The sequence below is a fragment of the Arvicanthis niloticus genome, chromosome 2 (assembly GCF_011762505.2).
Source record: "Arvicanthis niloticus isolate mArvNil1 chromosome 2, mArvNil1.pat.X, whole genome shotgun sequence".
Classification (NCBI taxonomy): Eukaryota; Metazoa; Chordata; class Mammalia; order Rodentia; family Muridae; genus Arvicanthis; species Arvicanthis niloticus.
In genome coordinates, this window is record NC_047659.1 from 123,416,531 (window position 1) to 123,431,767 (window position 15,237).

At 52.0% G+C, this 15,237-nt stretch overlaps 1 protein-coding gene across 1 annotated transcript; it reads left to right on the forward strand.

The window, feature by feature from the left end:
- The first annotated feature begins 742 nt into the window (after positions 1 to 742).
- Bpifb3 (BPI fold containing family B member 3) lies at positions 743 to 15,237 on the forward strand. Its single transcript, XM_034496448.2, has 16 exons — positions 743 to 893; positions 2,116 to 2,241; positions 3,019 to 3,175; positions 4,369 to 4,473; positions 4,798 to 4,938; positions 5,978 to 6,041; positions 6,941 to 7,001; positions 7,677 to 7,768; positions 7,892 to 8,071; positions 9,517 to 9,570; positions 10,843 to 11,013; positions 11,500 to 11,567; positions 12,716 to 12,758; positions 13,648 to 13,711; positions 14,131 to 14,207; positions 14,958 to 15,237. The coding sequence occupies exons 1-16, from the start codon at positions 836 to 838 to the stop codon at positions 14,985 to 14,987; spliced, it is 1,491 nt and encodes a 496-aa protein (XP_034352339.2). The 5' UTR covers positions 743 to 835; the 3' UTR covers positions 14,988 to 15,237.

A 15,237-nucleotide genomic window follows, 5' to 3' on the forward strand; every position in this document is an offset into this window, starting at 1 on the left:
TGGAGTATTGTAAGTGGATCTGGTGAAATGTGAGAAAAGGAAAGAAAGCCCTCATCCCCACTGCTCTGCCCAGGACACATTAAATGGGGACCTTCTGGCTGTGTGTGGTTAAATGAATCACAGTACAAAGATTAATTTTATTATTTTGCCATTTTTAATTTATGGCTGCTGAAATGCCAAATGGTGTGGCAGCCCCTGGGATCATGGTTGCTCTTCTGTTCGTAGAGATACCCTACTTCTAGTAAACAACAGGCACCCTACAAGCGCCTGCTGTAGAATGACTGACCGAATAAACGAATGAATGAATGAATGCACCATTCTCCTGAGCCTGCCTGCTCTGGAGTCCTGGGGATCCCAAACTATGACGGGTGGTTAGAGCTAGTGACCCTTCCCTAAGTAGGCCCCACTTCCACTCCCCAGGCCTGGTCTTCTCTGTGCTAGGCTTGTGGCTGGATTAGATATCAAAAGGGTCCCGCTGCTTTAAGCAGCTTCCTCCCCTCCAGGCCTTTTAGGATGGTGGGCAAGTCAATCAAGGAGGACCCTGCACTACTGGAGTGGCTGTTGGGGACCTGAAGAGAGCTCCCTGGGGGTATCCGAGCCTCACCCACCGCAGCTGGGGAGAGAGGCTGGCCTCTGGGGCCCCTATACATTTCTTCCAGCCCCTGGGCACTGACCCCAGCCCCTGGCTCTCCTTGTAAGAAGAAAGGCTTAATTCAGGCCCTCGGGGAAAACCGCAATTTGCTCCTGACTTGACATACTGACGGGTTTCTGGCGGCTGTGCCCCCTTTGTCTCCCCAAGCTGCTGTGGGTATATAAGGGCCACCCCTGGGCTCAGATGAAGAGAGGCTGGAAGGAGGCTGGGAACCCACCCACAGAGCAGGAGGAACAGGCTGGTAAGGTGGCCCAGGTGACCTGGTCCCATCCTAATCCTCTCCACAGATTGTGTGACTCTTGCTGCCCCATCTGAACAATGGGTACAGAATGAATTACTCTCAGAGAGAAGAGAGACCTAGGAGCACTTAGAGGGTAACAGGACAGAGTTTCTCCCATCTTACAGGTTTGGGGTCCTTGCTATATAAGGCCATGGCAGGGCTGGCTGGGCTGGCAGCAGAATTGCCTATGGACAGAGATCCAGGCTAGCCTCCCTCTCTCTAACTGGCTTCCTACCATGGTGGTATTTCCTTCTGCAAGAGACCCTAGGGTGACAAGGTCACTCAGGACCACATCTTAGTAAACAAGATGTACAGTCAAGTTTGTTGCCGGGTCATTTGGTGCCCACGGGACACCTTGTGCCAAGGAGAAGGTGCTCTGTGTTGACGCTGTCTGCAGCAGAGCTTGGTGAGTGAAGAGCTACTGGGTCCCATCCTTACCCCCACGACAGGCACTCTTCCAGTGTACATGGGAGCTGCACTGGGACCTAAGACCTAAGTCTCCTCCTTCCTGTAGCTTACAGAGGTGGCCAGCAAGGATATGGATACATTTGCATAAATGCAACTATGAGAAGTGTCTCTTAATAACATACCAGTGATTGTCAGGACTCTCCAGACAGGGCAAAAAGAGAGGCCTCTCCCAGAAGATAGTGAACCTGATGGACTAGGAGTCAGCCTTGGGGGGACACACAGGAGACTGTCTAGCATCTGAAATAACAAGTGCAAAGGCCCTGGGGTGGGGCAGGATTTAGTATATTTAGAACTCAGGTGGTCAAAGAAATTTGCAGATAATTATGAGAAGCCTTGAGCCTTATCTACAGGTAGTGGGAGCCACTGAGGGGAGGGTTCCCCTGAAGCATTTACCCTGCACCCTGCCAGGCTCACAGGGCCGTATGACAAATTTTAAGTCACATGGATTCAGACTGGAATGTTGGTCCTCCCGGTGGTTAGCTCTGTGGCCTTGGTTGAGTTCCCTCCAATCTCTTGGCCTCAGTTTCCCCACCTGATCCAATTCAAGCATTGGTAGGTGTGCTGGCACTGGAAGCTGTCCTTTATGTGGTGGCTGGCTAGAGCACCCCTGGTTGTTCAGGAAGGAAGGAGAGCTCCCAAGCAGCACTGGCAGTGATGGAGAGCAGGAGTGGACAGGCTGGGCGTGAAGACCTGATAGCATCTTTCCCCCACCCAGGTGTGCAGCTGACGATGCTGGGTATGTACACCCTGCTTCTACTCTGGGGCCTGGCCACTCCATGCCTGGGGCTGCTTGAGACAGTGGGCACGCTTGCTCGGATTGACAAAGATGAACTGGGCAAAGGTGAGCCAGAGGTTTGTGGGTAGGCTGAAAGGACCCGGCTGCAAATGTCTCCATCAGGGACAGATGTTCAAGCTGAGGCTATCGGAACTCAGCTGACATATTCTGGTATATTTTGTGGGGATCCTGGAGGGGCCAGCGGCCCACACTTAGGAAGCTTGGGCTTGCCCTCCAGTTCCTCCAGTGGTCACTGTTGTCCTTTCCTCTGAGCAGAGAACTGGGCTTTGTGGAATGACGTGGGACTAGGGACACGAATGGAGAAGGAACTGGGTGGGTCATATTCCCACTCATGTTTCTGGGGTGATCGTCACAGGACAACGAAGGGTTACCCACAGTGGGGCTCCCCCACTCTGCCCTTCCCACAGTCACAGAGCCAGGCTGTGGACCTCGGGATTGGCGTCACTTCGTCACTTCGGCACTGTCACCAAACCCCTGCATCCACTCTCTGCTCTGGCTGCAGGGCAGCCCTGGGATCTGGAGCCCAAGTTTAACTCAGCCTTCACAACATACTTGCTCTGATATTGGGCAAGTGTTTGTCCCTTCTTGGTCTTTCGTTCCTCTGAGATGAAGAGATTGTTAGGTGTGTGCCCATCTATTCCTGACACTCCTTGGGTGCCACAAGTAGGGCCAGTGGGAGGACTGCCCACTTCTTGAATGTGATGTGTCAATCCTAATGAAAACAGGCTCTGAAGCTCAAAGGAAAGCACATCAGCAGTGGTCCTGGTCCTCAGGGGGGAAGGACAGTTTATTGAGTATTCCCCCTTCCCACCCTCTCTGCAGCCATCCAGAACTCCCTAGTCGGGGGCCCTATTCTGCAAAACGTACTGGGGACCGTGACATCAGTGAACCAGGGCCTCCTGGGCGCTGGAGGGCTGCTTGGAGGCGGTGGCCTGCTGAGCTACGGTGGCATCTTTAGTCTTGTGGAGGAACTCTCTGGGTGAGGCCTCAGGGCTCTGAAGGGCTCTGCAGGAGGGCTTGTCTCCACTTGCTGCTGGGAAGCAGGGCAAGGGACTGTGATCACTGCTGGGCAGTGAGGATGGTTCAGGAAGGTGAAGGGGAGATGATTGTGATCAAGTTAGGATGGAAGGAATGAGCAGGTAGCTAATACTTTTAGCAGAACAGTCACCAGCAGGGGTTCTAGGTAACCTGTACCATTGATCACCTAGAGTCAAGTCTCTCCACAGGGGATGGAAGCCCCACAAGGACAGGTCCCTCACCCCCACTGTGCTCACTCAATGGTGGAGGGAACCTTGTTTGTGTATATGAATGCAGCCCACACTCTTTAGCCATGGCTGGAGTGAATAATGACAGTCAGTCAGGTGAGAAGCACAGGCTTGTGATGACAGAGGAGATGGCAGGTCCCCATGTAGCACCCAGATCTACAAAGGTGGCTGGTGACGGCTCATAGTGCCCAGCTTCACTGAGTCGCTCTGAGGTAGATCTGGGCAGTGCCTGGGCTTTACACATCTGGACACAGAGCCACAGCAGCAGTGTGATACATCCCCAGTCACAGTTAGGTAGCCACAGAGCAGGGCGGTGAAGCATCCTAGTTGGACACCATGGACACCAAGACAGCAGTAATCTGTGTGCAGCGGGCCAGATAAAACCATGTCTACAACGAGCACACAATACACACTATCACTATTATTAGATCCCACATCTCTCCCTACCTCCTTGACTGAGTAAACCTCACATTGCTCTTCCTTCAAGGAGCTGCAGAATGTGCCAAAACCGAATATGACAGTGCCCTGGGCTCAGACAGGGCTGTAAGCTGCAGCCTGAGAACCAGGAAGAAGGACTTCCTGGAGGAAGGAATGTCTGACTGAAATCAGGAGAGCCAGGAGCACTCAGCTAGTAATGGGAGGGTGTTAAATGGAATCAGGAATGGGTGCTCCAGACAGGAGTAGTAAGAATGAGCTAGAATACCTGACTAAGAAATCCCCTGTGGGGTGTATTCTAGATGGGCCCAGTGTCACACAAACTGGGGCTGAGGCTGCTAGATAGAGTAGGGCTTTCAACTGTGATTCTGGGGTCACATTGCTGAGAATCAACCATAGGGGGAATCTGATGGTCGGGGTCCACCCAGGATCTGGGGTATGTAGGAGTGAGCCCACTTCCTCTACTTTCCAGGCTGAAGATAGAGGAACTAACTTTGCCCAAAGTGTCAATCAAGCTTCTGTCGGGGTTTGGGGTGCAGCTGAGCCTGCACACCAAGGTTAGCCTGCATGGCTCTGGGTAAGTGTGCTTCTGGGAGCCCCTATACACCAGCCCCCCCATTTCCTATGCCTCACTTCCTTCAGGGTACTTCCATCTTGTTTCTCTTGGGCCCCTGCTCTGTTACCTTCCCCTAGAGGACCCCACCTTACTGTTGATCCTCAGGCTCCCATAGAGCTCACAGGCCCTCCTCCACTGCCTGAGGTGGGGAAGAGGGCAGCGCAGATGCCTGGGGACCAGGACCCTGACATCCTCAGGACCCCAGGATGGAGTGGGCGTGGCCTGGGTATGGTGAGATGGGTAAGGTCTGGGAGACAAGCCATGCTCATTTTGGGGATCTTGCAGTCCCCTGGTGGGCCTCCTGCAGCTGGCCGCTGAAGTGAATGTGTCTTCGAAAGTGGCACTGGGCATGAGCCCGCGGGGGACACCCATCCTTGTCCTTAAGCGCTGCAACACACTCTTGGGCCACATCAGTGTGATGTCAGGGTGAGTCTCTGGCTTGGGATCAGCTCACACACATCCAGCATGGGGTGCCTGTCTCCACCTCTGCCTGAGAATGTCATGCTGTCCTGCTTTTGTCCCAGACCTGAGACCCAAACTGTAATCCCTGTTTCTCAGAATCTCTGACTCTGCTCTCAGCATGTAAGAGCCCAACTCAACCCTTGACTTGTGTGACCCCAGAACCATTTCTCCATTGCTGGGACCTCAGTGTCTCCTGTGTGGATCTGTAAGCACCTTCACATCCACCCCTTTCTGTGGGATACCCACTCACTTGCCAACACTCATGACCAGCCTCACTCCAGGAAGAAAGCAGAGCCCACAGAGAGCAAAGGCTCTGCCCAAGGTATCACACACAGATGAGGCAGGCATGGAAGCTAGTCTCTGACCACTGCACTACCTTCTCCTGGCCCATTCTTCCTCTGTCTCCCTGGCACTGTGTTTATCCCAGGCCAAGCCCCAGTTCTACTTTTCTGGCTCCAGGAACAGGGTGGGGGATCTCTGTAAAGGCTTTGACAAAGGGGTTGTAGGGCTTTGGGGTCCTTAAAATTTAGTGTCTCTTGATGCTCTGGGGGCAGTAAACTCAGGGTACTGTGCTGTCTTGGGATGTGGTTCTGTGGGTGTGCAACCCTGTACCCCCATGGCAGGCCTGAGACAAACTGTATATCTGTATATTGCTTATCTTTAGGCAATTAATTAATTAATTAATTGTTTGTTGAGTCCCAAGTTGAATCAGACATTGCTGCACATGTGAATGACTCTTGTCTGTAAATTGTTGGGTGTTCTGGAGCACAGGCTGCCTGGTAGGCATGTGTGGGCTCCGCTCTCATCTGGCAGTGGCATGAGATAGGGTGGGGCTATCTTGACAAGGGAGATAAAACCTTAGATGTCCCATGGTAAGGTGGGGCCAAGGCTTAAACACAGGTATCCCAAAGCTCCAGCCAACCTCACAAAAGAAAGAGACAGGAGAGAGGCAGAGCCCTGCGCCACCTACCTTGCCATCCACCTTCATGTCTCCTCCACCCAGGCTGCTGCCCACACCAATCTTTGGGCTCGTAGAACAGACACTGTGCAAGGTGCTGCCCGGACTGGTGAGTGTGGCCCCCACCAGGCTGCCAAGGGCAGTTACCTGGCATCCCAAGACACTGTGAGGAGCACTGTGTGGGTGGTGGAGGGTTGTCTACCCTGGACTAAAGGAAGCATTCAAGGAGGTTCATCCTAGGTTCTGGGGCTGTGTGTGTGTGTGTGTGTGTGTGTGTGTGTGTGTGTGTGTGTGTGTGTTGGATCTGGCTCTGGGTGCTGGAAGCATTTTCAGCCAGAATTCTTAGCCATCATTCTGGGTGGGATTAGAACTGCACTTTGAGGTCAGTGCTGTGCTGGGGCTTCTGTGTAGTTCCCCTGCCTGGCTGCCCAGTACGGCAGGATGCATCAGCTGTCTGGCTGCATCTGTTCTCCTCCTAGTGCAATCCTGGGGCTTGGGGCAGCAGTCTTGCCTCAGCCCTGGCTTTTGGGTCTGCCAATAATTGTAACCTTGGCAGGTGGCCCTTAGTCTCTGACCCCAGCTGTAGACTGAAGTGCTGGGCTGGAGTCTCACTTGGGTGGGTAAGGCACCTGCTGGCTGCACTTACAACATGGGGTTCAGTGAGTGCAGGGCAGGGTGTGTGGATCTTCCGGATGACAGAGAAGAAGAGGTACCTGGAACTTCTGACCGCAAGCCTTCTGGCTCTACACTGGGTAGCAGAATGGACCAGTGACCATAGAGGGCACAGCTGTCACCTTGACCCAGTGGTCCTGCAATGTCTATGTCTCCACCTCACAGCAACCTAAGAGTTGTGGGATTGGGGGTCCATATGCCACCCCATTTCATCTTCATGTTTTGCTTTGCTTTGAGCCTCAGTACCACATAGCCATTTTGGAGAGAGGCAGCTGTCTCCTGCCCCAAGCACGGTGCACCCTATCTCTCCAGTGAGCTCTGTCTCCTTCTGTACAGCTGTGCCCTGTGGTAGACAGTGTGCTGAGTGTGGTGAATGAGCTCCTGGGAGCTACACTGAGTAAGTCGGGGCCCTCTCCCACCTCTGTTTTCCCTCACCCTCGACGTCTAGCAGGTGGCCATGAAGGGGAGGCGGGGGGAGTTTCTCTTCCTCCTTAGACTATCCACTCCATGTGGGGGAGTCTTCTGGGGAAGCCCTAGAGTGGAGATCTAGGAAGGTGTCCAAGGGAGAATGTCTAGGGAGGAGCCCAGCTAGCCCGGGGTGGGAGAGCCTCAGAGCATCCACATCTGAGATCTCCACCTGCCAGCTGCTGCAGACAGACACTCACTGAGCATTTGGGGCTGAAACAGGAGGAGATGAAAGCCACAGGCTTTAGCAAGGCAGCAATGGCCTTGCATCCCAGTGACTGTCTCTCTGCCTTATGGAGACCTCTGTACTCAGGGAAGAATGTGAAGACACAGGGCAGGATGGTGCTGTGGCCACACCTCCATCAGGGAGGCTGGGAAAGAGGAAGGACAGGCATGGGTCAGCCACAGCAGCGCTGAAAACAGGAGCACAGGCTTTCCCAGGCTGTGTGCCCTTGGTCTGTGCACCTCCACAGGTGAAATGGGGGGACAGTAGCACCCAAATGAATTCTGGGTAAAGGGTAAGCATGCAACGGGTGCTTGATAAATGCCAGGGGCACTGTCCCTGGGGTCTGGGTTGAGGTCTTTCTGTCTGCCCTCTTCCCTGCAGGCCTGGTGCCCCTTGGGCCTCTGGGGTCTGTGGAGTTCACTCTGGCTACACTGCCCCTAATCTCCAACCAGTACATTGAACTGGATATAAATGTGAGTGTCCCAGGGCCAGGGCAGTGGGGTCCATGGTGGAGCCACAGAAGTGAATGGGGATCCTGGACAAGGTGAGAGGCCGAGCAGTTACAGACCCACCTGTCTCTGTCTCCTGCCCGGTAGCCCATCGTGAAGAGCATAGCTGGTGATGTCATTGATTTCCCCAAGCCCCGCCTCCCAGTCAAGGTACCCCCGAAAGAGGACCACACTTCCCAGGTGACTGTTCCACTCTACCTCTTCAGCACCGTGTTTGGGCTCCTGCAAACCAATGGTGCCCTTGACCTGGACATCACCTCTGAGATGGTGAGTGGCCTATGGGGACGCTAGGTTGGGACATTTGCTCCTAGCTGTGTAGGGCTGCCTCTGGGTTTTCCCTTGTCTCTCATAGCCTTGCTGAGCCTGTTCTCTGTAAGCAGGGGCTGGGCATGCTTAGTGCACATACCCTGTCATCCATCCTGTTCTAGAGAAGCATGTCAATAATCCCCTGTACCTGCATGGCACCCGTAAAGCCTTCTAACCTCAGCCCTCCAGAAAACCACTCCCAACAGCCAGAACTGACAGTCAGATTTCCCTCCATCCTTGCACCACATGCATCTTTCTTGAGTTTAAGCTATTTTATACTAAAGTCAGAAAGGTTGACATCCTGTCTACTTTCTCAAGAGTAGATGTGAGTTAGAGAAAAGAAAGCCAGGCTTAGACTTTGCTGAAGGTCATTCGTACTTTTGTATTAGAGTTTCTGGGACCTCTACTACTCTACTACAGTTGCTACTGTGCTGGCCCCTCTTTGCCTCAATGGCTCAGGAGGCCTGGCCTGTAGAAGTCCCACTAGAGGTGCTTTTGTTTGTTTGTTTGTTTTTGTTTTGTCTCATCCCTACCTGGAATATTGAGCTCTGAGCTATTTGGAGGCCTCACATATAGCTTAGGCCCAAGGCAAGAGGGTTGACTTCTCACCTTGTGCAGGATGGGGAGGGGTCCCTAGGGGACAGAGGTAGCTTTTGAGACCTGAATGGGGCCCCAAGTTGGAGGCAAGGATCTTTAGCTGGGGAGAAGGCAGGATCTGAAGAAAGGAATGCATCATTGAATGGCCCTTGGACAGAGCACTGTGAGGGTTGGTCCCCCCAGGACACATCTAATATTGCTGCCATCACAGTGTGTTAACTGAGCCTGAGAGTGCTCCTGGAGCTATGGGGACAGTGTGGACAGATCTGTTCTGATAGGTGGTTCATATGGGGCCACCATTGGACTTTGGTGACCACAGCTTAGCTTCCAAGGGAGAGGGGGCATGGGCCCAGAGGAACCACATTTCCTGACATTTTAGCCAGAGCTGGAAAACTTATATGAACCTACTATTTATAAAGACTGGAAGTGGTCATATTTATGAGTGACCACTGGGGTGATGGATAAGAGCACCTGGCTGCTTTTCTTGGTGTGGTCTGACAGCAGTGAGAGGACTCTGGTACCAGGCAGCTCAGCTGCACATCCTGCTCATCCCGGGGGCCACCATTAGCCAAGGATGGACCCTGGGCAGAGTCTTAGCATCACTTGTGTAAAGTGAGGGCAGTCTCAGCCTGGCCGCTGAGCTGCTGTGTGGGGTGTGCTAGGGAAGTCTGGAAGAGCACCTGGTACAAAGTCAGGCTCCAGGAGTGTCTGTAGTGAGCAGAGGTGGGAGAGACACACTGCCCTGTCTTGCACCTGTCTCCGGGGATGTCTTCCTTCTCCACGAACCTCTTGTTTGCTCTCATATCCAGGTTCCCAGGAATATCCCGCTGACAACTACTGACCTGGCAGCGTTGGCCCCTGAGGTGAGTGGCCCTCTTGGGGACTTCATCAGTGTAGCTCTTCCCTGAATGGACTCCAGAACTTTCCCAGGGCACATCTCCAGATACCCATGATTACTATCGAGCCCAAATTCATACTAAAGTGTGGAAGACTAACGCCATATCCTTTTCTGATAGTACAACTGGCTCATAAAGAAGCAGAGGGTCCCAGAAGCCACCTGGGTGCTCTGGTCACAGCAACTCCAGCAGACAGAAAACAGGAGAGTCTTCCCAGGCTACTGATTCACAATGTGACCATTATGAATCTCCTAGTAGCACCTACTCTTTGAGAAGTGATGGAAATCAGGATAACACAGCCACTTAGAGGACAGAGGCGTGCTAGCGTCTGAGGGCCACTGTGCCCCATGCTCAGATTCCTAAGTTACTGAATTATCAACACAGAGACTCAATCATAAGACCCATCCTCAAGGGTCCCTCAGACCAGATGTCCCCAGTTCTTGGTCTTCTCTGTCCTTGAGAGACACAAAGGAGAGGGGTCATGGGGGTGGAGACAGTGGACACGATCCCAGAACTCAGCTTCCCAGTAATTCAAATGATACCATCACTATGTAGCTGGGAGAACTAGAAATGATTTGAAGTCGAAATGACTGCTATTACACTAGACATCGTAGAGTAGCTGGAGGGTCTGAGAGGGGTTGGACAGAGAAACAGAAGATAGGGGTGGCAGATGAGTTGGGTATGGAGGACAAGGTCTGTGTGTCCTTTAAGGGGGTGGTTCCAGGCAGCCTCAGGGAGCAAGGTGGGACTTGCATCTCCCAGAGTCTCTGGGTTGAAGGGCAGAGGAAGCTCAGGAGAGGAGGGGCCTGGGGGAGGAAAGTGCAGGATTGGTTGGGTGGCAGAGACGATCAGGGTGGCCCTCAGGACACAGATGCAGATGTTTGTTGTTTTACTTTTGATTCAGAGCTGCATGTAGCCCAGATTGTCCTTGAACTTGGATAGCCTTAATTCTTGATCTGTCTGTTTCTAGCTCCCAAGTGCTGACATTTTAGATGTGCGCCACCATGCTCAGCTTGCTTCGGGGAAGATTTTTGCCTGTGTATGAGACAGAGCCTGATTCGGTGGCCCCGCGGATTAGTCTTACCACTTTGATGGAGCAAAGTGCCTGCTATCCTAGGCTATAATCTTGCTGCCAAGTGTGGTGCCTCTTACCTGGTTAATGTGTTTGTGGACTGACTGATTCTGACACTGGGCATCTAAGTTGTCTTCATTCCCATGTTCTTTCCTTGTATCGCCCAGGCCCTGGGGAAACTGCCCCCTGGTCAGCACCTCCTGCTATCACTGCGGGTAACAAAATCACCCATGGTCCTGCTGCAGAACAAGAAGGCCACAGTCTCCATCCCAGTCACCATCCACGTGCTGTCTTCTGTTCCTCAAGGGACTTCTGTAGCCCTTTTCCAGATGAATGGGGTAAGTGGATGAGGGGTGAACGGGGAGCCCCATGCTGCACAGCAAGACCCTCACTCTGTCGATGGACTGAGCCTGTTGTTTATTCAGCTACTTTCCAGCCCCTAGCCCTTCATTGGTCCAGTGGGTCCACTCTGTTTCCTCAAGTCTTGGGAGTTGCTCCCCAATGATCCGCCTCTGTTCAGCTCTCTCCTGGGGAGCATGCTTCGTGCCACAGCATGCTGGTCACAGCATACCTTGTGCTCTGCCTGCCCCGGCTGTCTCTTCTGCTATCTTCCTAGGCCAGCTTAAGTGCCCCTGGGGAAATTTTAGCTCTCTCATGGGTTAAACAGAAGGTTCCGGTCTGCAGCCCCAAACACCCACTAACTCCGTCACACAGTAGGACCAGAGCTGCCATGGGAGGAATGGTCAGAGGCTCTCCTGGCATCTGGGTAACTGTCTCTATGCCTTGCAGAATCAGGGAAAATATCTGTTTACTCTTCTCTTCAGGTTATGACTCTAAATGCCCACCTGGCTCCATCTACCACCAAGCTGCACATATCCCTGTCCCTGGAACGGTAATGTGGGGTCCTAGGATGGTCTGTCCCTCCCTTTAGACAGGAGAATCAGGATCTGGCTAAAATAGGGGCCACTTGGTGTTGGTAAGCATTTCTGAGCTGGGTGCTAGGTAGATTTGTCTCACCTTAGGCCTTCAGGGAGGGGACATGGTGGTCACTACAGATCAAGTAGCAGAGCTTGGAGTAGGTGTCCCTGACTAGTGCCTCCACTGCTCTCTCTGCTCAGACACTGCTTCTGGCAGTGAGCCTGCCCCAGGACACTGAGGATGTATCATATCCCAAGGTTGATCAGAAGGACATATGTCCCAGAGTGCTGGCAGATGCTTCTACCTCATATGGATCTCTTCTGTAGATCCCTCATCTCTGTCTCATGTTAACTGAGCATCAAGAGAATCCAAACAGCCAAGATAAAGGTGGAAGACCATTCTCTCCATACTTTTGCACACTACCCAACACAGCACTTCACAGTTTGTAAAGTTCACTGTAGCCCAGGTTCAGGCAATGGGCCTATGATCTGGGCCTCCCTCTCCAGCTGATGCTCTGGCTATGGTGAGGTCTGTCTGACCCCCATCCAAGTTGTAGAGAAATTCTCAGATGTCCTTGAGACCTGACTGTCCTGAGCCACAGCACCCAGTATGCATCTCCCTGCTTTGGAACGTCTCTGTGGTTCCGTGGTTTTGTTTTTTGTTTTTTGTTTTTTGTTTTTCCTCTTCAACCAAGTCTGCTGCTTGCTCACCTCCACCTCCTGGTGGCAGTTCATGACACAGCACTCCGAAAGTGAAGCTGGAGGTCCAGGCTTGCCACAGACTGCATTGGTGTACACTATTATCAGTGAGCACCTGCTGGATGCAGACTGGTCCATGTGCAGTGTTAGGTTAGGGAAAGGCCACTCATACACACAGACAGCTGGGAAAAAACCCTAGGAGGGCTCTGTGATGTCTCACAAGGGAATGAAACCTTCTCAGTCTGTTCCACAAGTTGGAAAACAGAGAGCCTGGGTGAAGGCTGGAGAGAGAGGAGCTAAGTCTGAGTTCTCTTTCCTATTCCTGGAAAGCCATGGCTTGGGTGGGCCAGGGTAAGCTGGGCCAGCTCTCAGCAGGGAGTGAGGATCATCCAGGGCCTCTTAATGTTTCTCTTCTCTTTGCCAGGCTGAGTGTCCAGCTGGCCTCCTCCTTTTCCCAACCTTTTGATGTAAGTTCCTGGGAAGAAGGAGCTTGGCAGAGGGTGAAGCATTTGGGTGGAGAGTGGGGCTGAGTCAAGGTAAAAGCTGCCTCTGTGTGGGCCCTGCTCCAGCAGAGCAGAGCAGAGCAGAGCAGAGCAGAGCAGAGCAGAGCAGAGCAGAGCAGAGCAGAGCAGAGCAGAGCAGAGCAGAGCAGAGCAGAGCAGAGCAGAGCAGAGCAGAGCAGAAAAACAGAGGAAGCGTGCTAGTGTGCATGCTTGTGTGTGTGCACTTGTGAACCTTGTGTGTGCTCGAGTGTGTGTGTGCATGTGCACATGTGTGTGTGTGTGTGTGTGTGTGTGTGTGTGTGAGAGAGAGAGAGAGAGAGAGAGAGAGAGAGAGAGAGAGAGAGAGAGAGAGAGAGAGAGAGATGACATTTTAGGAAAGCCATGTTTTTACAAGGTCTTAGATCCTCACAGTTGTAAAACATCCAAAGGTTCATAAGGATCTGGAACTTTACACAAAATCCTGAGCCCTGAAAGTTCCAGCATTTCAGAACCTCACAGAGCCTAGAGGTTCATGCTTCTCACAGATGTCTTAGGTTCTGAAATCTCAGGACAGCCTTAAATTCTAGAACATTTTGAGGGCTCCCAAACTGTCTAGACTCTAAGGTCAGCCTTCTCAGAGTTCTACCAGAGCTGGGCACATTCCCTTTTCTCTTTCTCAGGCACACCCGCCCTAATCTACAGAATCTTCTAGAAGGGAATGCCTTGCAAGATCTCAGACTAAGGGTGAAGCCTGCATTAACCAGCATCTTCTTGAGGACCCATTAGCTAGCAGGAACAGTTTCTCTGGGCTCGTGGGAGGTTTCTGGGCCTCTAGTTTTTCATGAAGCCCCTTCTACACCATCCTCTATTGCAGGCATCTCGTCTAGAAGAATGGTTCAGTGATGTGGTTCGGGCTGCCTACATGCAGAGGCTCAACGGTACAGCTGAAATGGAGACTGATGTGTTCCTCACCCCCTTACTCTAATGAGAATACTGAGGCCAGAGAGATGCCAGGGTTTCTGTTCATGCGGCAATGACCAGCACCATCATGCTCTCCTCTGGGCCTCCAGAGTTAATGTCGCCCAAACTCCGCTTGCACAGTCAAGTGGGAAATAGTTATACCAACCAATGGCTAGACCAGAGATGGCTCAGGATGCAGGGACTGATGCCTCTAGGAGGTGTGGATAAGGGGAGCATGACATAGAAAGAGGGGTTTTGTCTTTTTTGAGACGTATGATGGGGTAAGTAGGAATTTGCTAACAAGAAGCTGAGTCCCCCACAGGGAGAAATGTCTGCCCATCCTCAGGGTTGGAGACAGCCCCATCTTTGTTTTCAACCATTGTTTTTTCCTTCACAGAACACCTGGAGGTTGGAATACCCTTGCCTAAGATTCTCAATGTCAACTTTGCCAACTCAGTAGTGGATGTCATTGAGGTGAGTCTCCCCTGTGGATGTGTCCCCAGATGGCAGTCTAGCTGAGGCCTGGAGAGACCTGTTTGACACCTCTGTGGAGCATGCCCTGTCTCATCCTCTGACCTGCCTCTGTATCATCTCTACATAGCTCAGAGAGTCATGAGTCTCAGAAATAGCAAATATATGTCACATGTATTTCTATCCTTTCCTTCTTCACCTATGGCAGACATTGTCAATCAATCACAGAATTCTGTTAGATTAAGACATGTCTGACCTGAAGAAGGAACCTCAGATATAATCACAGAGCCATAGTTCTTTGGTTCATGGACAGCAAATACTTGTGCTGTCTGTCCATCCCTCATCGTGAATCTGTGGCAGGCATGACTAATAGATCATGACACCACCCCCTCTCCACATTATTATTATTATTATTATTATTATTATTATTATTATTACTATTTTGCCACAAACCTTTGCAAATCAGCACACATTTGAGTCTTGGGATAGCTCTGGGAAGTGAGCACTACAACGGGGTTTCTGTATTAATTTTTAAGGTGGAAGGATGAAGGTCAGGGGTGTCAAGGTTATTCAGTATGTTATTGATAAAAATGGCCCTTGAACTTAAGTCTGAGTCAGCAACTTGACTCACAACCAGGCACATTCACCTTCTCACCCCTCATTTAATGCTGGGTCTCAGGCAGAGCAGGAGGCGAGGCAGCCAAGATGGGGGCTTGTGCTTAGAGACCTAACTGAGAATTCTTGTTCTTGCAGAATGCAGTTGTGCTCACAGTGGCTCCATGAAGCAGTATGGCTGCTACTCTCTCTGTTCACTACAGAGTTCTATCTGTCTGCCTCAGTTTCCCTTCCAGTCTCCAGCCTGCATTGGTGACAGTATAAGTGCCCCTTGCCCACCTGGGCCAACCTAGCCCTCTGCCCCTGTGATTATGCCTGTTTGGGGGTAGGGATGGCTGGAGAGCTACAGATCTGCTTCAGAAAGCACACAGCACCTTGGTTCAGTCCTAGTTTCAATAAACTGATCCTTGGTCTTGTG